At 41.4% G+C, this 22,831-nt stretch overlaps 2 protein-coding genes across 5 annotated transcripts in view; one reads left to right on the top strand and one right to left on the bottom strand.

The window, feature by feature from the left end:
• Positions 1 to 18,765, top strand: part of creb3l1 (cAMP responsive element binding protein 3-like 1) — a 28,315-nt gene extending 9,550 nt beyond the window's left edge. The window contains exons 2-13 of one of the 2 annotated variants that reach the window (XM_072395843.1): positions 2,197 to 2,329; positions 3,454 to 3,540; positions 9,908 to 10,062; positions 10,153 to 10,234; positions 10,750 to 10,946; positions 11,422 to 11,568; positions 11,650 to 11,708; positions 13,913 to 13,981; positions 15,852 to 15,954; positions 16,403 to 16,565; positions 17,220 to 17,367; positions 17,447 to 18,765. In XM_072395843.1, coding sequence (XP_072251944.1) covers positions 2,197 to 2,329; positions 3,454 to 3,540; positions 9,908 to 10,062; positions 10,153 to 10,234; positions 10,750 to 10,946; positions 11,422 to 11,568; positions 11,650 to 11,708; positions 13,913 to 13,981; positions 15,852 to 15,954; positions 16,403 to 16,565; positions 17,220 to 17,367; positions 17,447 to 17,483 — 1,380 coding nt within the window. In that variant the 3' untranslated portion in view covers positions 17,484 to 18,765. The remainder of the gene's footprint in view (positions 1 to 2,196; positions 2,330 to 3,453; positions 3,541 to 9,907; positions 10,063 to 10,152; positions 10,235 to 10,749; positions 10,947 to 11,421; positions 11,569 to 11,649; positions 11,709 to 13,912; positions 13,982 to 15,851; positions 15,955 to 16,402; positions 16,566 to 17,219; positions 17,368 to 17,446) is intronic. The other variant, XM_072395918.1, reaches the window with a different exon arrangement.
• A 536-nt stretch (positions 18,766 to 19,301) lies between these two features.
• On the bottom strand, positions 19,302 to 22,825 carry harbi1 (harbinger transposase derived 1). Of its 3 annotated transcripts, none has more exons than XM_072396195.1 (7): positions 22,756 to 22,825; positions 21,740 to 21,905; positions 21,437 to 21,639; positions 21,268 to 21,358; positions 20,977 to 21,184; positions 20,728 to 20,903; positions 19,302 to 20,427 (listed from the first exon to the last, which is right to left on the bottom strand). In XM_072396195.1, the coding sequence occupies exons 1-7, from the start codon at positions 22,809 to 22,811 to the stop codon at positions 20,227 to 20,229; spliced, it is 1,101 nt and encodes a 366-aa protein (XP_072252296.1). In that variant the 5' UTR covers positions 22,812 to 22,825; the 3' UTR covers positions 19,302 to 20,226. The 3 variants fall into 3 exon arrangements, with proteins under 3 accessions (XP_072252296.1, XP_072252138.1, XP_072252218.1); XM_072396037.1 differs by having other exon boundaries at positions 21,740 to 21,920; positions 22,756 to 22,816; XM_072396117.1 differs by having other exon boundaries at positions 21,268 to 21,355; positions 21,740 to 21,920; positions 22,756 to 22,816.
• Between the last annotated feature and the right edge of the window lie 6 nt (positions 22,826 to 22,831).

Genomic DNA, 22,831 nt, shown 5'->3' with positions numbered 1-22,831 from the left:
ACTTGGGTGGAACCTTTGGTTAATTCAGGGAAGAAGGACAAAAAGTCTCCTGTGACTGTTGAACTGGGCAGCAAATGACAATTAAAGTCCCTGTCATGTCTTTAATGTTGCTTCAAGCCTGATGTTTATCTACTGTGACACTTGTGGTGCTTCTTGGAGAAGAGTTTTAACTGATTTCCTGGAATAAAACGTGTAAATCCATTTTTGTACATGTTGCTAATTAGATCAAATAATTTCTGTCACTGTGGCTGTCTGAGGAGCCTCCAAGCAGAGTGTATTTGGGTTCCAACCAAGCCGCGCGTGTCTGTGTGTGTTGGTGCGTCTGCTTTTGTTCTGGTTTCTGCATGTGTGCTCAAGACTGGGGTGACTCATATCGTGTGTGCGTGTATTTATGTGTGTAAACCAGAGCACCGTGCTGTCCTAGGCTTCCAGAACACCATCACTCGGCTCAGTGACTCATTCACGGAAAACAGAGGATTAATCTGTTGATGTTGTTTCCCATTGATTGACTCCTCATGCCATCAACACAGTCAAGATAGTGTCGTTTCCAACAGCGAGAGATAACATCTAGCAGAGCTGAAACTATAGGTTGATTATTTGATAATTTCATCGAGAGAACATTATCTGTCTTTTCGCAGCTGTTTTCTCTCTTCCAGCTTTCCTTGTTTTTCTCTGTTTATATTATTTCAAGCTGAACTTGGATTTCTGGCTTTTGGTTTGACAAAACAAAACATTTTATTATGATTTCCATCTGGGGTTGGCCCATATTTATTCCATGGCATTTTCTCTATGAGAAACCTAAGAGATTATTCAAGAAAATAATCAGCATATTAATTAATAGTGAAAATAGCCATTAAATACAGCCTGTTTTCTCTACAGTTTCTATTGTGTGGTTTAAAAAAATGTAAAAAGGGAATATTAGTCTTGCAAAAGCCTCTTCCATTCAAATGTCTGAAAATATTTGGACGCTGTAGCTACAGTTTTACAATGAATATGGGCTTAAAGTGCACTCTCTCCCCTTTAATTTGAGGATAATACCACCCAAATGAAGGGAATGGTTTTGTAATTACAGCTTCCTAGTAGGTGGAACCATGTGTTTCAGGTTCTCAGATGTATTGGACATTACAAATGAAGTCAAATTTTTGATACTTTGAGGAGCTTTGCAGACAATGACTGCTTGAGACCTTGAACCCAGAGTCCTTTGTGATCCTCGCCTCCTTGGTGATGGTTTTCCTGCTCTTTACCGCTGCTGTCTTTAGGTGTTTGGCAGTATATAACTATACACTTTGTATTTCAGCCGGCTGCTTCATCAATAAGCAACGGTGACCCGGTGCAGTCGGAAGCCGTGCATGTCACCGTGCCTCCATGCGTTGATGAATTGATGTTGCATGTCTTTTCTTTTTTCTTCTCGTCATCCTGGTTAAAGTTAATCTTTGCTTCATCTTCTCAAATGATGCTGTTCCAGAGCTGCTCTGGCATTTTAAGGTGAAGTCTGATCCAGTTTTTCTGTTTTTAGGACACATGAATGGTTTGCACCTTGTGGTGAAACATCTGTATTTGCTCTTCTCTTTCTGGCAGACTTGGATAATGCAAACATCCTGGAGAGTATTATTCTCTTGGCTGGTTTCTGTTCAGTGGTTTTATTTTACCATGGGAAGGATTTTGAGATCATCCACCACAATTGTCTGATGAGCTCACCAGTGTGTTATTTATTTATTTATTTTAAGCACCCAGCTGTTGATTTGGCCTCTCCAGTTGTTTGTGGCATCTTTCTGGTGGACTTGCTTGTTTTTTTTTTACAGTCGCTGTCCTGTTTCTTTGTCCACTGTGAGCTCCTGTGTCTGCATGTAATGTGTTCTCAATACAAATGCCATGCTTGGAATTAACACCAGACCTTTTGCTTCCTTAACTGATGAAGAAATGACAGAGGAATAGTTCACACCTGTCCATAAACATCTAGGCCCCTGAAAAGGGAGGTTACTGGATGTAGATCCCACAAAGGTATAATCTGCAATTTAAATTTACATTCAGCTTTTTATATTAGCTTGAATATTTAGGCAAGAAGCTCATTAACAAAAGTCGTGTCCCTATGTTTCCAAACTGTATTGGAATTTTATCCTGATAAATCACTGCTTTTGTAAAGTGAAAAACCTAAATAACTATTTCCGCTTTCATGTTTTTATTCATGCGTTCCAGCCTTTTTCAGGCGACCAGATGGATGACTTCAGCAGCGAATTATTCAACAGTTTCTTTGACGATCACATATTAGAGCGACCCCTACTGCCAGACAGGTCTTCACTCCTACACATGGACATGGACAGCAGCCCAGGTGGGTTCCACCGAATCACCACGACAACATGCATGCCGCACCCTCCACAGCTCCACACGGTATTAGAGTTAAAGAACTTTCCCAAGCAACAAAAACTTTTTTTTTTATGACAAGTAACAATCTAATGCAAGGTAAATGCACCAAAGGTTTGATCACAGCTCCGAAACTTGAAGCGTTGTTGCCGCCACATCTCAGTATCTGTTTCAATCGCATATTTGTTTTGTCAGATGATTATTGGCAGGGCAGCAGTCAGCGTCTTCATTCCGTACTCGACATTTGGTTCCAAAAGACCACAATCTCAGGGCTCGTTTTGATGTGAAAGCCTTGTGACCATCTGTATCAAAATGTTACTTCCCACTTACATCAACTCTGGCTCCTTCCACACCAGAGAGGTCAAGTATCATCACATAAGAGGCAGCTACTTTCAACCAGCGGGAAATGCATTAGACTCACTTTTTACTGGATTCTGGTATATCTGCTGAGAGTTAGTGTACCACAGGCTACTCAGTCTGTTGAAGCTGACGTCATGTCGCTGCAGTACGGGCCAGGCTCATCGCTTCAAATCAGTGTCCCTGTCAGGTGTTGCCATGATCACAAAGACAGCAAAACGATTGGAGAAGGGGATAAAATCTGAACTGTATGTTTCGTTTCTCTCATGAGTCACTATCACGTAAAAGTCTCAAAAGCTCTCTCACTAAGGTTGGCCATGCTAATATCGCTGGAACAATTTCACGGCATGAATCAGAATGAAGGCCACAGCAGACGAGGTCAAATAGGCAAAGGCAGAATTTTAATGTGCATCTTCTTATTCGGTGAAAAGCTCTGTGATGCATGCATCTAAAACGAGTCGTCTACACACAAGCCATATGGACGCATTTATGAATATCAAGGGAAAAGACTTAGCATATACCATGACAGTGACTGTGGGAGTCTTGGCTGAAGGAGCTCAATCGGTGAAAGAATTAGCTTATATGTGCTGTGCACCTGCATGAATATGATTCCAATGAGCCAATACAAGCACAATGTCAGAGCTCTGCCTGAACTCAGTCCTCATTACTGGAGACAGGTGAAGCCAGAAATGTTACATTTTCCATCCTTCTGAGAAGGGCTTTTTAATCTCACAGATATTCAAGCAGAGCACAGCTACTCTTTGAGTGAAGACTCCGCCCCCCAGAGCCCAGCCCTGTCAATCAAAATGGACCAAGAGTCTGGTGGGTCACTAACTTTGCTATTTTCAGAATTTCTTAGTTTGTGCGTCTTTGAGAAGTGTGCCGAGCAAAGCGAGACTCTGCTGCTAGCCGTCCCCTGGTTATCTGGTTGGTTCAGTTTTCTGTCCAGTATAACTCGACTGGATTGGCTGTCTGATATGATATGTGGAACGATTAGCGTTATCTGGTAAATTATATGAACAGAAAGTAGCGCCTTCAGTGAGGAAGTCCAGAAAGCATGCTATATTGCAACTCCTGTTTAGTTTATCTTAGCCTGTCTTTCTGACTCATCTTCTTCATCCTCTCCTCCTGTCATCCTTTCTGTCTGTGTCTCTACCTTCTGTCTGTCTGTCTGTTTCTCCGTTTGTCCCGGGGATCCTGCTGTCTGAGCAGCAGGATCCCAGTCTGAGCAGTTCTCCTCCAGCTAAGCCCTGCCCACCTAACACACACACTCACACATAAACACACACAGACCCACACAACGCTATGACAAGCATATGGTTTTAAGTCTGCAGCTTTAGCCGGAGCCAGCGGAAACTCTTTCTCCTTCTCTCCTCTGTCAGGTTATCTCTCCGTCTTTGACTCCTGGTTTCTCACTCTGTGCTTCTCTGTCTTCCTTAATACAACTAAATCCAATTTATTGGTATAAATATCAATTACCTGCTTTGGCAAAACACCACAAGTGTGGCTCCCATTGGTCTGACTGTCTGTTTTAATTGTGTGGACATCTTCAATACAATGTTGAATATTTATTTAGATCATATTTAAGATAATAAAGTGAAGTGATTTCAGACTGAATAAATCACTTTAAAGTTATTCTAACTTAATATACAGTTTGTTTTGGTATAAAGGTCTCCACACTGATGTCGGACATCAACTTTATTTATTGCCTGCTGCATGTCCACACAAAACACATCACATCGTAACTCGGATCTTTTGTAGCTTGTTTGTATTGGACAGATAAACTGGAGCATAATCTCAGATACTGACTTTTGCTTTTACCAGTTGCAGCTGTTTCTATGCACAGATGGGTCAACTGATCCATTCAGTAAAGGAAATGAGTCAGAGCTGAAGAAGACCTTCCATTTGAGAGAATGAACAAAGTGTTATTCTATACCTGCCATCAAAAGTATTAGTTTTGCAGTCATAGAGCCACTGTAATAAAGGTGTTTTTGGGGCGAGTTCCATATCTGTGTGTTAGGGCTCATTCAGTGTTAAACATGCATCACATCAGCATAAAAGCACTTCCTAAATGTTGAAATTTAAGATATTTTTCCTTAAAGTATAAATGCAGGTGTTTTGAACGTTGTGCAAACTCAAGGGTCCTTGTGCACGCTGCCTCTTCACAGGCCCAGCACCATGACAGCAGGAGCTGCTGCTTGTTTGTCATGATGAGTCAGGTTAATTAGACTCCTACAGATGTTAGAGGTTCTTGACCTTTGAGACACCCAGTGGGCTCTAAATGAAGGGATTTGTGGAATGTCACTGTGTAGAGTCGGACCAGAATACTGACATCGAGGTCCTGTTCAATTAGAATTCAGGTTGATGCTCTGGTCATATATTACATCAGATGCTTTTTATACAAGTGAGAAAACCACTTGAGGGCAACGTGGTGTTCAGTAACTTGCCGAAAGATACTTGGGACTCCACGATAGACTGAGGAAACAGGCTTCATATGGAAGCGTGACTTCTCTACCACCTGAGCTCTGTGGCTCCAGCCTTTTTTTCCCCCCTTTTTCACAAAGGGGAAAGTGTTGCTCATTTAACACAAACGGTGAGTGCTAACAACAGCTTTAGATTAAAGTGTATCTCACTAAAACCAAACATCAGGTGTGTGCCCAGTTAAGGCCAAATGCACTTGCTTTGGTGGCCCTTTTATGTGTCTTAAGGAATTTTCTATGAAATCACACAAACCGAATTGGATTTGGTGAGTTTTACAAACCAAAACTACCACGTATGTCAGTTTATAATAATTTGACAAAACACAGGTTTACTTAGGAAAGGGCACCATATGAGCACAATATAGACTGAAATGGTAAAGGTATTAGATGTATAAAAGGCAGCAATAGTACAACAACAATATGCCTTTTGGGCCCCTTTTATTTTCCTTTTCTTCACCATTCCTTGAGTTCTTAGTTTCCTGGAGCCTGGTTTCAGATCCCTCGTTTTTACTGCTGGACTTATTCTTAATTTTGATGAGGAAAAGTATAAAGATGGTGTGAAATGCATTCCTAGTCAGAGGGCTAACAAAGACTTAATGGAGGCGTAACGTTGGTCTACATTTTAAGCACGGTGACATGTTTGTGTTATTGATACTGTCGCACATTTTCTTTTCTCTCTCAGCCTGTGGTCTTCGTTTGCGTTTGCTCTTATTCAGTCAAAGAGAAGCTGTGCGTTTTACAGGAGCTCCTATTGCGCTGATCCATCTAATGTTTTAATACTACTGCTGCCCAGCTGAGATCAAACACAGACGCCGCCTCCCCTCCATTAGCCCCCTGTGATGACTGCCTGCAGCTTTTCTCATTAACATAGGTTTTCCTAGCTGCGCTTACACCATTTTACCTTCACAAGAAAGATGTTTTTTTTTTTTCTTCTTCTTGCTATTAACAACATGTAAAAAAAAAACTGCCATAAACTGAGGAGAGGGTGGATCGGGCTTTAATGTTACCACTTTCCATCAGTTTCTCGTACACTGACCTAAGACTGAACGGAACTATGGAGAATCTGTCTGTTTAAATTTCTCCTAAATAGCACATAGAGAAGCCACACATGACAGCGAAAAGCTTCTGGTGTTCATTAAAAGTGCTGGTAGAGGGCTTTCCAATCAGACCCTGGCTTAATAAGGGCAGGGGGCTTAACGAGGCTCAGGCTAGCAGCAGTGCTGGCCTCATTAGGACAGGCTTCTTCTGAGGCATGCTGTGATATTGAGGATGTAGGAGAACAGGTAAAAGGTGGATCTATGCCAACACTAAATTTCTGTTTTGCCTCTAATGTGAAAGAGTTGAAGCTAATAATCACTGACATTAGTGACAAATGACAATGATAGATAGAAGTAGCTGTAATGAAGGTGGCATCGAGCAGCAGTCGGGGCTCGGGGTGTGGAGAGATTACTTCTACAAATGAGCCGTTTAAAGTTATTGAAGTGGTAGTTGTTATACACCTTTTCCCTCATCTTTGCTGCAGTGAGAATATTTGGTGGTAAAGTGAAAAGCTCTTTTTCTTTCTGTTGTATTTTCTTTTTATTTCCTTTTTGTTTTCATGCTGGTTTCCATGCCATAGCATATCTGGGATAAATGTCCCTTGAGCAAATGCATCATGTGACTTTTTTGACAGTTTCAGTCATTTTGCAGAAGTCATCCTCATTTTCAGTAGAGCTGAAGCAATGAAACATTTTAAAGCCACAGCTCATTGAAAGTCTAACGTTAAAATTTCCACAATTTTCATGGATTTTAATGAATCGACTGATCGATCTAGAAAATAATCGTTCGAAGAGAAAACAATGCGATGTAGTAACTGTTAGTTGCAGCCTTGAAGTACAAGCCATCTCTAGGAGGAAATGCTTTGGTTGTGACTGTGTCGAAAACCTTGGGTCCTTGCATCCATGTGGATGTTACCACTTACCTAAACACTGTTTCGGATCACACTCATGGCAACAGGACTCTCTGAAAGCCTCTTGCTGGAGCACAGTGTGCCGGGCTACACGGCGAAAAAATGCTCAGGGATGGTTTGAGCAACATGAGAAAGAGTTTGTTGTTGAGTTGGTCTCCATAATCCTTAGATCGTGTTCCAGATGAGCATCAGCAAAAAAAGGTCCAACCAGTTGTGCACCTCGAAGCGCTTTCAACATGTTGGTTTCTCGAGAAAATGCCCTGATGGGTCACATTAGCTCTGGCAGTAGGAGAGGGAGCAATACAATGTTAGGCAGGTGGTTTTGATGTTGTGTCTGATTGGTGTGAAGGATCCAGCTTTCTATTGATTTGGGCTGATTTTGGCAATTATCAGGCATTGCACTCATTTCACTTCACTCCTAATCCAGCGAGCTCCTGGAGAGGTTGTCATAAGGTTGACTTATCTTTTTTGATTTGAACAGCACATGACCTGTCACATTTCTGTCGGCTGTGCTTTAACTATTGGGCCCAAATGAACAAAAGCAGATGTGGAATTAGTGCAGCTGATAATAAAAAAACAGCTCAGTTGGCTCCAGTGCTCATCTTATAAATCAGATTATATTTTGGCAGGCTCAATGACACTGTTTGTCTCTAATACTGACTTTGCACATTGTAATGTGGAGTTTGCTGCTATTGAGTTCAGGTCTTCCTTAGGCAGCAGAAAGAAGCCACAGGGACTCATTTTTAAGATGGAGTCTCGCTGCGCTAATCCCTTGCTTTAGTGATGGACAGAGTAACGAGGCAATCTGCTCGCTCTCTGACTGGCACACACCTCCACCCCCCTATGTTTTCATCCAACACACACGCTCATACACACAGCTTGTAAACTTGAGAGCGTTTTACCAGCACAATGTTGCTAGGAAACCAGGAGGTGATTAACATGACGCTCTCTCTCCAAACACACACACACACACACACACAGCAACTGCTTTCTTTCAGTGCACCTTGGGAACCTCTTGGTTGTGTGTTGTACAAACATCAAAGTGTCTGTTCGTGTCTTAAATGCTGACTTAATGAAACACACTCACTCCTCCCTTTCTACCTGGAGTTACCTTTTACTTGCTTTTTAACTCTTTGAAAGTTATGTCACAGTTTCACTTTTAAAAGTAAAGGTAAAAAGGTTTTTATGTACAGCTTTTTCCTAATGAGGTTCCTTTGGAGCAGCTCACCTTTTTAAAAGGGCCTCAATTCAAAGCAGATGCAGTTAACCACCGTCTCTGGTAGAGTCATTGATTTGTCCACTGCTGTTAGCACTAAAAGCCCGAGATCGTACAATCTCCATCATGCAGCTCAAGCTTCAAAAATCTCAAATCTAACCAAAGCCCTCTTAGTTTTGACTAAATTCACCTGGAAATAAAGTGGACATTATGCACCCTTCCTCGTAGGTTGAGGAAGTCTTTTAAATAAACGTAGCTTTGAAACTAGTAACACAGTCCTTGAAAGCCCCCTAATGAGAAACGTAATGGGAAGATCAGAGCTGAACTATAAGAAAAAAGACCTCCTACTCCTATAACCTTTGATCGTCTTGTGCTTTTGATTGTAGTATTTGGACTCTCAAAGGCAAATTGAATTTGAGGACTATGTGCCCAGGAAACTGTAGACCCAACCGAATGTTGAGCATGGACTGAAAAATGTTCATTTTGTGCTGTTACACAGTTAACCTGGTTATCTTTTTTTCCATAAGAAAGGCTCCAGGATAAATGGTGCTTACTCTCACCAAATGCATTTCCCTCAGTCCCTCTTGCAATAGCAGAATGATGTCTTTTCTTGTCAGAGGCATGTTTGCAAGATATTCTCACGTGGGCAACCGTGAAGTGTGGGAGTTAGCCACAATTAGCATCTTTGCTTGTCAGCTTTGGCTTCTAAGATGTCATTTTGAGAGGGTTGATGTCTCTGGAGTTCCTGCTAGTTTTCCTGTTGCCCTGCAGTGACATTTAGGTGCCTAAAAATACCTCCTGCAGTTCACAGTAGACTAAACAATAAAGTACCTGTGAGCCACTCCTAGCAATATATCCATATTGTGTTTTGGTGGTCCTCATTTAAACTACTGTCTGCATACTTTAGTGTTTAGAGATGGTAACTGTGTCTTTTCTCAGGAAGGATAATGAAGACAAGCTTCTGGTTCAGCCCATCTTTTATTTCAGGGTCTATACACACTCAGTCGAGACAAATTATGCACCACAGTTGCCAGAGCGACGTTGTCCAGCAGCCTGTAATAACCAGCCTTGTCAGGAAGTGCTCAAATATTCTGGGGAAGCTCTTTCAAAGTGGGATTTATAAGTTACCGGTTATTTCTCATTGGCAGACCTACAGCAAAGCCTCCCTGTAGAGAAATGTGGTGAGGTTTAGTGAGGTCCTTTAGAGAGTTGGAAGTTCGTTTAACTTTTTGGGTAGGAGAGGAAGCTTTTTTTTGGCTCAAATTTAGGATTCATTTTTACGGTAATAAGGTGCTTTTTTTGTAGAAATAATGTTGGTGTGCAGCACAGCTGAAACAGCTCGAGTTTGAACTGTTTTTGTTAGATTTTGGACATAGGTGGAAGAAGTAAAGACATCAAGCCATCAGTTTACTCAAAAAGGTGGACTGAATTAGCTGCAGTAGCTTGACTTTTAAAGCAATACTCACTGGTAATTCAGATTAAATGACAGCCTCACAAAACAGCTTTAAAAAATGTGTTAATTTCTTGCGTTCTGTCTTTTTTCAGAGTTTGAGTGGAATTTCAGTCAGGACCTGTCTGCCATCTTGGTAAAACAGGAGGAGCCTGATGTGGGTCAAAGGTTAGATCCTCAGCCTCTGGAAGGCCCTCCACTCATATTAAGCCCTGCGCCTCCACACAGAGGATCACCGTGGAAACACACGGTAAGTAACCATCCAGCCTGTGTCTACCAAAGCTGATGTCGTTAATGTTCACCGTTAACTGTTCGGTTTGTGGGATTGTTGTTCATGTAGGAGCACAGTCAAGATGACATGAAGCCGGTGGCTATAAAGGATGAACCCCGAGAGATCGGACAGTACCTCAGCCTGCCCAGTGGTACGCACCACACCACAGACAGATGCTTGCACACCTCCACATCTGTCAGCGGTATCACAGCCCCATTAAGCAAATCGGTACCTGGAGAGTTTTGAATATTTGTCTCATATCGGCATTACCTTCAAGAATACTTTGAAACCTATTTTATTTTTTTAAATCCCAACAACCAGTGCTCCATTTCACCTAAAATCCTAAAAGTTTTGAAGCCCAGTTCAAATAAAATCAAAGTAAGTATAAAAATAGTTCAAATATGATGGGGACTTAACTCTGACTCTTACTCTCAGGATGTATAGTACTCTCAAGTCTCACTTTCTTGGGAGGAATTCTAACACTGAAACACATTGCTACCAGAAATCCCAAATGCAGGCCACAATAAACACTCATCTCCCTGGCAGCATATCTGTGTGTCTAACTTCTAGCATTTCCTCCATCTTTCTTCATATTTAAGAAGAATATACTCTGCGATTCAACATTTTTAATCAAAAACACTCTTTCAACACTTTCCTGCCTTTTAGACGATGCTCTCCAGCTCCCACCCACCCCTCCCAGTAGTAACCACGGTGACAGTGACGGCTCGCTTCCACCCTCCTCCCCACACCTCAACCTGCCACCATCTTCCCCCCAACCACAACAGAGGCCAGGAGGTCGTGCCTCTTCCGCCTCCTCCTCCTCTTCAGCCATTTCCTCTTCACCTCTCCTCACTGCACCACATGTGAGTTCAAGTGCATGTCATTTCCTCTCTGCTTCCTTTCTCTTTTTTATTATGCCAATTCTACACTAATATCTATAGGTTATTATAGACCACATTTCTGTTGGAAGTCATTTTAGCTTTGTTAGCTATTGGCTCAAAGTTGATGGTTTTAAAAAATGCAGTGTGAGACACAGCGTTGGTTGTGAATAAGCTTCCATTTTGATTCATTAAATCATCTCTCGGTTTATCTGACAGAATGGTTTACTCACTTACAGTCAGAAAATTTTAAGCGGGTATAGAAAATGGATGGATGGATGATTTAGCTCCTTTTTTCCTGATTAAATTAAACACATTTCATGCCAAGCCAACGTAGTTGACAATATTGTTCTTGTTCCAGGATATAAATCTTGACCTTTTTTTACTCGTTTGCAGTTTGGATGCGCCTTAAAGTGAGAATTATTCCACAGTGATGAAGTGCTTTTTTTTCACCATGCAGAAGCTGCAGGGTTCAGGACCCCTCATGCTGACAGAGGAAGAGAAGAGGACCCTGGTGGCAGAGGGTTACCCAGTACCAAACAAACTTCCCCTCACAAAGAGTGAAGAGAAAGCACTGAAGAGAGTCCGACGGAAGATTAAAAATAAGGTAAGCTCTGCACCTTTATTCTTTTTGATGCTCGTAGTGACTCGCAGTCCAAAAAATGCTGATGTTTGTCTGTTTGTCCAGATCTCAGCTCAGGAGAGTCGGAGGAAGAAGAAAGAGTATGTGGAATGTCTGGAGAAAAAGTACGTTTTCCATTTCTGTTCCATTCCTTCTCAAATGGCAATGGGCTCTGTTTGTTACCCTTTTGTTCTTCTTATTGTTCCTTCATATTATGCCACTTGTAAATCAGAGAGTCCATCCAAAAATGTAAAATCAGAACTCTTGTGTACCTTGTGAACTCTTTACACCAAAATGAGTCAGAAGCTGTCTCAAGTCAGCCCAGCTGCTGGAACTGCTTTCACAACCAGTGTCAGAGTAACTTATCAATGGAATGAATGCATAACTCCTTCCTCTGCGTCTCTGAACTGTATTTAAGAGTTTTGACTTCAGTCCAGAAGGCAGCCTTTTAGATACTGAGGTTTTCCCTCAGTTGACTCTAACCAGTCTTTTTTTTTTATGCACAACCCTGTGCTTGCTGTTGATGAGGGAAAAAAAGGAAAATTCAACTGACTGCAGAGGGATAGAGTTGTGTAATGCTGAAGTGAGCTTGGCAGAAGCTGTTCACTTTGGAGCCAGTATTTGTATTTAGAGGTTTTCCCAACTGCTGCGGAGCTGAGTGAGACGTAAGAGCTCTACTGGGGATTAGACTGGAGGCAAACTCAGGTCCTTGTGGGGTCACAAATGTTTGATGTACTTAGAAACCTGGCGGGATGAGGATTTCATCAGCACTCATCTCCAACAAGTTAATAGACCCTTCTTTCCTCTTCTTTTTCCTCTAATCGTGGTTATTCTTTGCAATGGCAGGACTCCAAAAACCTGCTGCAAACATGGGCCAGATTCACTGACTCTCCTGTCATGGATTAAAACATGGCTTTGTTTTTACATCCTTCTCCTCACAACAAGTTACAAAAATCATACCCAGAAAGGCTTATACAGCTGGTTACAAAATGTCATATTAATCTAATCAGAATAAGGCAAAAGGAATGTCAGAGTGCAGCTTCTTTTAACTGTATTAACATAACAAAGAGGTAAGAGAAGAGCCATCTCTATTATCCTCTTTAATGTCATTTTTTTTGGATATAAAGATGAGATTATTGACTGATTCCTTTGCCAGAAAAAAAAACAGAGCAACGTGCAGAAATCAATGTATAGAAATGAGTCGTATTCAGGCAAAACATTGGAAGAGATCAGGAGGATTAGGGTTGAGAGAGTGAGGGATTAGAAAGGTGGCAGGATGATAATAGAGATCAATGAGATTAGTAGGAGATGACAGACAAAGAGAAACTGAGAAAAAGGGATGAAAGTCAACTCCTGTCCTCAATTCACCTGAGTCCATCTCTATGAAATTTTAAATGTCAAAATAGTTTAAACTTTCTCCATTTTATCTGCATTAAAAAACTGATGCTAAGAGGATAATTCTGTTTAATGTCGGCATCAGAGCAGCTGGGTTTTTGTAGTTTCACAGACTGGTGAGACTTTCTTTGAGAAATGACAGTCACCTAATCACACATTTTTATATGAACTCACTGACCTCGTAGCTCTGGTTCAGGACTAAAAATACTTCGATCAGGCAGTTTGTGAAAAGATCCGGCTGTTTTGCAACTCTGAGCACTCGATATCACTCGCGTCAGTTTGTCTGTGAAGCACATTTAAACACAACAGACCACTGGCCAAGTGCTGGACAACAGACAAAAAGCAAGGACTAAATAAAGCAAATAGAAAGCCAATGGAACAATGTCGTGATCAGTAAAACATGCTCATGGTTACGCACTCCAACGCTTATTGCAACTAACAGTCACTGAAAGGGAATCTTTATGCTGCAGTTTTTTGTAAAATCAGTTACTCAGACATCATGAAAGCTAAACTGAGATTTGATGTGGAGGTGAAGCTTGGAAATGAGAACACATTGCATCATCATATGCCAGGAGACCCAGAGACCAACCTACTTCATGGCTCAGGTTTCTTTTTTTCTTTTAACTTTGACACTACACAAAAGAGAGAGAGAGGAAAATCATTAGAGGAAATGAAACTCCAAATACTGCACCGTTAATGCCACGCCTCCATGCTGTGCTTAAGGGGTCCAAATTTGAATGAACAAATTGCCATTCATTAATTTTATGAGAGGTGGTGATGCTCTGGGTTTTGGGGCATTCTGTGGCTCTGGCAGGAACTTTTTTTTCTCCTTTTATTGTACTTTAGCCTTGCACTCATAGAACAATTTAAGTCTTCAGGTTTAAACGAACGTACGTGCAGAGATGATACAAGAATGTGTCTGTGTGTCCATCAGGGTGGAGAATTACACGTCAGAAAACGGTGACCTGTGGAGAAAAGTAGAAAACCTGGAGACGGCCAACAGGTGAGGCTCACACACACACCAGCACACATGAACACAGTCATTTTGTGCCAGTGACACTAGCCCGTCATTCTTCTTCTTTGATGTTTGGATGTTCACTGAGGCTCGCAGGGATGCTGAAACTGGCTTTCTTTTACCTCTGCTTTCTCCTGGTGAAATGAGCTCATTTGTGACCAAGCTGCAGTTTTACACACGCTGGTATTTGCGTTGTGTATCTCAACCTTTTCAGAGCATACAGTGTTCTTTATATGCTGAGTGTGACACAGTGAGATTTATAGGCGTATAAACTGAAAATTGATCTGCTCTTTAAGCAAAGAGTCACCGAGCTGCTGCTGTCTCCTCTGTTATTATAACAATATGAAACCAATCTGCTATTATCCTGGAGTGGGTGGTTTGATGGGTGGGTGGGTGTGGGGTGGTAGAGGGTCTGTCTCTGTCTGTCTGTGGCAGCCTCAGCCTGTCATTAAAGTGGCGAGTTAACAGCAGCTTTCATCATGGAAGGCAGCCCCCTCCCTTCCCACTACACACACTGACGAATATGTTAAACCACTGCACGGAGGAACAATGAGTTGGCACTAAGTGGGGAAACGTGAGTCAGCGCACAGCATTAAAGCCCAAAGTGTGTGCAGATCTAAAAAAAAAGGGTTTAAATGGGCTAACTAAATTTAAACTCAGTTCCTAAAAATGTCCCAAATGCAGTTATTAGTGGTCATTCTGTTCTCTGCAGTTTCTCTTTCTGTGCGGCACGACAAGTCTGGGTTAGTTCTCCCAAGAACAGTCTCACCTTTTATTGAACAAAGAGTTAGATTTGTGTGAAAAATGTATATTCTTGCATGTCTAAGGTTCCTAATAGATTCATCTTTATGTATCCAGGATAGAAAAAAAAAAAAACAAGGGTGTGTTTGGGTGTGTTTAGACTGGAGGCAGAGGGAAACTGCTTGCTGAGCTCGAGCATAAGTAAACCGATTGTAAGTTAATAAAAGATGAAAAAAGAGTGAGTAAGACAGTAATTAAAATTTTACATACTTGTGCTGAGCAGTTACTCACTCTCTCAGGCAATTGGCATGATATTTTGCCCGTGCAGGATATTTTAAGCAGCAATAACTTCAGCTGTAAATCACTGTGGTTGGACTTCAAAGACTTGCTTGAGTGATGCTGGTCAGTATTATCCCGTGCGAGTTTATTGCAGCTGGCAGCTTCTCCACATTCTGCAGCATGTCACAGGCTTCAGTGTGGAGACTTGAAACATTCGATGTAGCGACACACAAGCTGATTGTTTTGATTTGTCTGACTGAGAGCTACACTGGCTTAAAGTCTGGTCTAGTTTCTTATTAAATGCTCTGCAGGCTTTCGGAGGTCTGGTTTGGCAGAAGCTGGTTCTCTGTCTCCACTTAGTGGTTGGAGTCTGTCCTCACAGTCACAGACGGCTCATACCATCAGAGCCCTGCTCTCCAGATCCCACTGATGTAGTCTTTTATAGTGGTTTTACTGATGCACTCAACCCGGCTCTGCTGTATTTTTCCTTTTTCTTTTTTCTTTTTTTTGCTTGTTTTGGGCAACTGACAAAACAGTAAATCAGGTGGTTGAAGTTCCCTTTGAAATACAGTAAACCCAATAATGAGAGCCATGCTCTGGGGAGACATTTAGGTGAAATGGATCTTATGCGTGTGATTTTTTTTCTTTTTTTCTTGTGGTGAGGTGGGTGGAGAGTGAGGCCATGTGAGAGCTCACTATGAGCACACATACATTTGGTAAAGAGAAACAAATATCTAAACGCCCCGACGTGACTTTTAACTTTATCCACTCTTTCCTCTGCTTGTGATATGCTTCACTCTTCTTCCTCCTTATCTTTTCTCTCCTTTTGTCTCTCCAGGTCCCTCTTACAGCAGCTGCAGAAGCTTCAGTCACTGATTTCAGGGAAAGTCATCCCTCGTTCATGTAAAATGGCCTCAACTCAAACAGGGACGTGCCTCATGGTAAAATTATTGTTCTAAAGCTCTTTATGCACATAAATAAAGTGACTTTTCCAGAGATACAATGAAGAGAAAGTCATTTTTATTTCAGTTAGCCTCACCTTGCACTCAGTGTTTCCCCTTTATTTCCCTGTAAATTTTTCTGTGGTCCGACTACATGAAGTAGTTTAACAAAGCAAACATAAAGTTGAAACATCTGGCCGACTGATGGCTTGATTCATATTCTTTACTTTTCTTATTGTCCCTCCAAATTTAAAACAGTTGGGAGAGTCACAGGGCTTCTCCAAATCAAGGCGTGCTTCTGGTCCACCTGCATATAACTGAAGCCGCCTGCACTTGGAATAATAAAACAAGTTTCAGCACCATTTTGCAAAGGAACCTCAGCAAACTGAGCAGCTTTTTTGTCGAGATAACTTGTTAATGTGGGTGTTTTGCTCCTTTCTCCTTGCAGATGATGGCCCTGTGTTTCGTCCTAGTGTTGGGCTCCTTCTCTCCGTGCCTCTCTCCCCTCTCATTGCTCTCTCACACCTCTTCTTTGCCCTCCTCTTCTTCCTCTCAGTCCTCCCCTTCCTCTCATTCTCCTCCGTCGGCGGACCTCTACACGACCAGTCAGGGTAGGTATAGAAATAGGTTCAGTATCCAGCATCCTATTGTATCTGACCACGTTGTCAGAGCCTTTGAAGAGGAAGTTGCACCTTTTAGTGAGGATTATGACACTGATAATAAACTCAGAAAACTAACAATGGTATACATTACCACAAGCAAACATCCTTTACAATTTAGTAAAGAAGCCTAAAGAAGAAAGACATCTGTTCTTTCTGTCAAAGGAAATCTCAGCAGTGGACACAAGTTTTGACTTTAATTTCTCACTGCATTTTGCTTCCCTATAAATTCACTTTCTTTAACCACTCACCCCTGGGAAACCCTTGCTGAACCCAGACGTTAGTCTGCCTTCATGTTAAGTACCACTCCCTTTTTGTGAGGGAAGAGGCTTGATTGACTATAACCGTCTAAAATTGACCGTACTGCCCTGCAACTGTTTGGGGAGAAAAAAAGTTATTTATAGTCTAAAGCCTTGTGGTGTCTAGAGGCCACAATATTTGTTACAACCTACTGTACAATACAACAAAACTGCATATCTTCACTTTGAAAAAACTTTTTCCAAATATTTGGAAAAACGTGTATTTCTGACCTACAGTAAATCTTAAGACTTTACTCAGAAGTGGTGAATATGACAAGCTGAAAAGCGGCGTGTTTGTGTGTTGTAGTCCGTTCCCGCAGCCTGCTTTTTTACGATGAGCAGGCTCCAGTGGAGGAAAGCTTGGCGCCGTCAGAAGGCCACACTCACGTTCAGACGCGCCGGCATACAGCGGACGCTCCCAGCAACGACACAGCTGGACCCAAGTTAGACCAAAGGTACCGACCAGCTCCACTGATGCCGTTACCTCTGCACTGCATGTCAGACATTAACCTGCTGCCTCTCTTCTCTCCTCAGAGAAACTAAACCAGGCAGAGTCTCAGAGTTTTTCTGACTCACTTCTCACCTATAACCCACTGAGAAGCCCCAAAATGCTCCAGATTGCCGCAATTAGCTGGTTCCAAGTCCGTTTCCAGCTGACCTGCCTGTGTCTACGTCACTCTGTCAGTAAATCATCCCATTTAGTGAGCTTTGAACGAGGCTTCAGGTACTGCAGTCATCCCAACCTCCACATCTTGCAACCTTCACTTCTCTGCTTAAAAAGACTCTGTTATACTTGAATACTCTTTGATTTTCATATGGACGTTCTCGTCGGGATTTCCGTTTTTATGCACTAAAAATCTAATTATCTTTGTATTCAGTTTAAATACACAGTGCTGATAGGGTGTACAATTCTGAAGCCTTAATGAAACTGTAACAAACAGATTTGATGCATTTTATAAAGGTTTTTAATGCCAATAACCTTTTAGGACAGCTGGCCTGAAGGATAATGAGAATATCGTCTTATTGTTCCATGACGGGGCTAAAAAATCCAAAGTGAACCTGGCAGTTTTCTGTTTGTCGAATTCAATTTCTCCCCAAGGCAAATCCAAAAATCTTTTTGACAAATGTTGAAAAGCCCTTTTCTTTTTAAGAAGTCATGAACAGGAATATGGAACTCTAACAGACCTCCACTGTGGGGATTCTAGTGTTTGTTTTAAATCCTACACACTCTGGATGCTCTTCATTAGATCAGCGTGTTCATTTTTAACCAATCGCATACAACCTACGACTATAGGGGCTACTTTTGATCTTATTTTAGCCATAAAGTAGTGGAAGTATTTAATGGCAACAACCATCCAAATCCCTAAAATGAACACACGCTCTATATGAGGAAGCTGTGCCATTTTAAAAGTGCCTTCCATGCGCTGAAGCCCGGTACGACTGACTTGGCCTCACAACTCGCATAAACCGTAACGAACTTTAGACAAGAACAAGATTTATTTAGATCACCGTTCGCTCATTCTGTCCACAGAAGTTGAGTGAATGTTCACGAGTAAATTCACACACCTGTTAACGTTTGGGGGCACAGCGGTTAACGGTAAGAGCTCTTCATATTTAGTCCGACTTTTACAACAAAACCTAATATTCATGCTTTTCAGTCTGCATTGTTTTCTGAGGGCCATATAGAGGTTGGGAAACATGACAAATTATTTTTTATGAAAATATTAATTGTATATGTAATATATTTGGAGCATCCAAAAAAAGAGCATATTTAATTTATGCAACAAAAAAAAATAAAGAATGAACATGTTTTAAAGTTAGTTTATCTTATTGTTTAAATTTTTTTTGTTTCTTTTTTTAAAAAAAAAAAAAGCAAAATATTACTTTTAATATATTCTGAGCATCAAAAAAGGAGCATATTTATTTTATGCAGAAAAAAAAAGAACTTGTATGTTTGGCATTTGGGATGATGTGAAGTTTTACACGACGGGGAGCAGCTTAAACTCTCAAGTAAAGCTTCAACGTGATCTATTTGTGTCTTAACTGTAATACAGTGATCATGTTTCACTGCTGTCGCATCGAAAATTAAGCGATTTGTACAACTAAACCTCCCAAAAAACAAAACTCGCCTCTGCTTTTTTTTTTTATAACTTGGATGAAAAGAAATGACCAAATTCGCTTAAAACGTAAAAAAATAAATAAAAAAAACGGCAAGTTTGATGCGGGGATTTTTTTTCTCTGTCACTAATTCAGAATGCAACCTGTGACCAAGAAACGGAGAAATGACATCCGTAATGGTACTAAATGTGCGACAGCAGCGTGTGTTGTATTTATTCCTTGTTTGTAAAAGTGTGTATATATTGATGAAGCCAATCAGGGGACTGAGACATTCCAGGAAAAAAAACACCACTAGTTTTTGTTTACTACATAGTTAGATCGAACACTTTAAGAGTCTTGATGTCATCGCCAGTATTCAGGCAACATGAGGAAAACAACGATGTCCCCCCTTCAAAAAAGATTGTCATGGTATTCCTTCAAAATGCAATCATCACAGTTTTTCTGCTTTTCTTGCTCATGTCTGTATTCAGTTGATTTTGTTACCGTACACAGAAAGTTCTTGCTACCGCAGCCTGTTACCCAAACGCCATGCCACCCTCTGCCAGAATCCTTAATGCACCAGTGTACATAAATAATTACTTCCTGTGCAGTTGTTGTAAATAAGAGCCTTTTTCTTTTTTTTTTTTTGTATTGAGGCTTAATCCAAGATTTTAACCTGTGGAGAATCGCGGGGCAAGAGAGAAAAAAACATGTTACGTTGACTTTTTTTTGGGAGGGATTAACAAAAAGTTGTTTTTTTTTTAAAAACATGAAAAAAAACGGGGTGGGGGGGGGCAACTTTTCAACTTGTAAAGAAACTTGGACGACACAGCAGCTGCACACAGTTTGAATAGTTGGAAAAAACACCAGACGGCGCTTGATTATTCCAACCTCTCTTTATGAATATTTGGAAATGATTTGAATGTCCCGACGGAATAATCAAGCGCTTCCTGAGGAGCCGAGTTGTTCGAAATGTGCTCAGACATGTTGTTGTCTTGGTTTGTTGTATAGCAACCTGCATGTTCCTTCATATACAACTATGTTATCTTAGTATAGTCAGTAGAGTAGAAACGAGCAAAATATTAAAAAATTGCATCAGCAACCCAGTGTCTGTGGATTTTCTTACTTTCAGGGTATTTATTGTTATTTGTATTTATATTTTTATTTATAAGACGTTATTTGCAAATGTGCCAGTCTCCATCTTATCTTTATCCCCTTCAGCTGAAGTGTTTGAGTATGAGCTGTTTTCTGAGATCCTCTGCCTGGCTGTCGCGGTCCTCGGGTCTCTGTTTGAGGGTTTTGGGCTGCTCGAGAGGCTCCGTCCTCTCCAGAGTCCAGGCGTCTAATCCAGACTGCAGGGAGGCGTTGTGGAGTACACAGCAGGCCAGCAGGATGGACGAACTCCTCTCTGGAGAATACTGCCCACGGGGAGAGAGCAGATGACAACAGTAGCCTTAATACACGGATGACGATGCTCTTTAAGCCTGTTGTTCAATTTACTGTCATACGTGCCAGTAAGTATTTGGTTTTCTCAGCAGGGATTTGATAGCTGGATAGCTGAGTAATACAGAAGCAACGCTTTGTTTAGCTTGTTGTTTTCTTTTAAACGTCATCTATTTGTACTTTAGCTGTAAAAAGAGACCGGAAATAGCTGCTGCGATATGTTAAATATACTCTATGGAGCCTTTGAAAATGCCATGCGTCAAAAAACCCCAAACCTGTAGATATCCCTTTGTGCCATCTAAACATCTGAATCTTGTCTGGATGGCTCTGAACGTTCTGTCCACTATCTCATGCGTAGCACTGTGGGCCAGATTATATCGAAACTCTGCGGGGGATTCAGGGCACTCGACTGGGGCCATCAACCACTTCCTTAAAGGGTAACGTCCGTCCCCTAGGAAACAGAAAATATTAACCTCTGAACTCTACACCACAAACATCTAGCTCGCGATGATACCACATTTTACCAAGCAACCAGCCCTCCTCGGTGTCCTGCAGCTGTTTGTAGAGGGCGGATCTTTCAAGAACAACCGTGTCTTGGAGTCCACCTGGCCAATGAGTCTCTGCGCTGAGCAACAACCCTCGGGCATCACAAACCAGCTGACAGGCCACGGAGTGAAATCCCTTCTTATTCACATACGATGTGTCTTCGCTGTTTGGAGCTTTGATGGCGACCTGGAAGGAGAGACGGGCCACCAATAATGAAGTAACACACATGGTTAGTCATCACAAGAGTTAATACCATGTAATTACTCCACCTGAACACAGTCCAGAACCCCGAGAACTCCTGGAAATCCTGCCACTCTCTGAAACTCCTGGAACGACTGCTCTCTGCTGGAAAGATCTCTGCTTGGAAAATATTATTTTCAACATAAACCACTGCAAAATCTTTTTCTGTCACTTTTGGGAAGTCACATGGCATCATACCTGCTGAAGGTGATGAACTGGGGAACTTTCTCCACCAAGGCTCTGGTCACATTGGACACGCATCTCGACATTGACGCCTGGCTAATCCCGATCGTATCACCCATAGAGGTTTGAAATGAGCCAGAAGTGTAGAAGCCCAAAGCAGCCAGGACCTGAACTTCAGGACTGATGGCTCTGGACCTCTGGGTCCGTCTGCTTAGAGCCTGACGCAAAGAAATGATGACAGAAAAACACAAAGTGGTGAGAGATGTTTTCATGAAGAAAGGCTAAACAGAACCATGAACAACTGAAGCACAAGCACACCTCTCTGAGTAATTCCACCAGATAGAGGATGAAGTCTCTGGGGAAGCCAAAATGTGTGAGGAGAAAGTTGTCTGACACCAAATCAAGGTCAAAGCGGTCCAGCGTCTTGTGGGCTCGGCCATGTAAAAGAAGATCACAGTCCAAGATGGCTATAGGGATGGCCATGCTGAGGGTGAGAAACCTGTGTAATACAGCAAATAAATTCATTATAGATGCATTGATTGCAGACCTCTTATGTTCTCTTTACATGAGTATCTATGGTGGCCATGGACAAACTGGTTTTATCACACAGATGCAGTGTATATTTCAGAGAAAGACGAAACAACCAAAGTGTGCTGCAAAACAGCCAACATTACGGGAAAACGAGATGCACATAAGGACCAAGTCAGACATAAATGTGGTATCAAATAGATAATAAAGTTAAACAATCAAAAGAACCAAAATAGTACAAGAAGCAACATTTAGGAGGCTAAAAAATGACACAAAAATGCAAAATCACGAGACACTCACAATAGCTACAAAGGGAGACCAAAACTGAACACATAACCTGTGAAAAAGAGAAGCAAAATGATCCATAAGAGACACTAAATTATCAAACTGACCCGACCTCATTGCGAAAATCTGTGTAAGCTTACAGTATTTAATCATTTTACAAATATTGTCCTCGAGTATCTTACAGTTTCACATGTTTCACATGTTCACGTTTGTCTCTGTGTGCTAAACTACACAATTTGGGCACTGTAAAGCCCATAGATAATAAAGAAATGGTGAGATGGTGATATAACCTTAGTTTTGTGCAGTTTTAAAATCAAGAGAGCTGATTTATACCTTACCATCAGTTAGCAACAACCTGCTAACTAGCTAGCCTTCCTGCACTGGATCTATTGTAAATACAATAGATAATAAATGACAGCTTCTTTGGTAAACTCTACCGAAAGAGTAAGCTGAATGATTTCAAATCTAAACCGAGAGCCTTTCTGATTTATTTAGCATAATTGGTGACAACCTTCTCTTACCTGTAGACAAATAACCCAGCATTTGTGAACCAAAACAAGTCACAGGAAAATATCATGTGAGCTTGCGGTATACATT

Source organism: Leuresthes tenuis, unplaced genomic scaffold, assembly GCF_036924035.1.
Source record: "Leuresthes tenuis unplaced genomic scaffold, fLeuTen1.0.hap1 SCAF_1, whole genome shotgun sequence".
NCBI lineage: Eukaryota > Metazoa > Chordata > Actinopteri > Atheriniformes > Atherinopsidae > Leuresthes > Leuresthes tenuis.
This window is presented reverse-complemented; position numbering and strand designations above follow the sequence as displayed.

Bases quoted from the DNA above. Each gene is read 5' to 3' on its own strand.
- harbi1 (XM_072396037.1), bottom strand. From the start codon at position 22,811: ATGATATTTTCCTGTGACTTGTTTTGGTTCACAAATGCTGGGTTATTT. The intron at 21,185-21,267 runs GTGGAGTAATTA...CTCTCCTTCCAG, and splicing joins GGGTTCTGGACTGTGTTCAG to GTCGCCATCAAAGCTCCAAA. The intron at 20,904-20,976 runs GTAAAATGTGGT...TCTGTTTCCTAG, and splicing joins CGAGGAGGGCTGGTTGCTTG to GGGACGGACGTTACCCTTTA.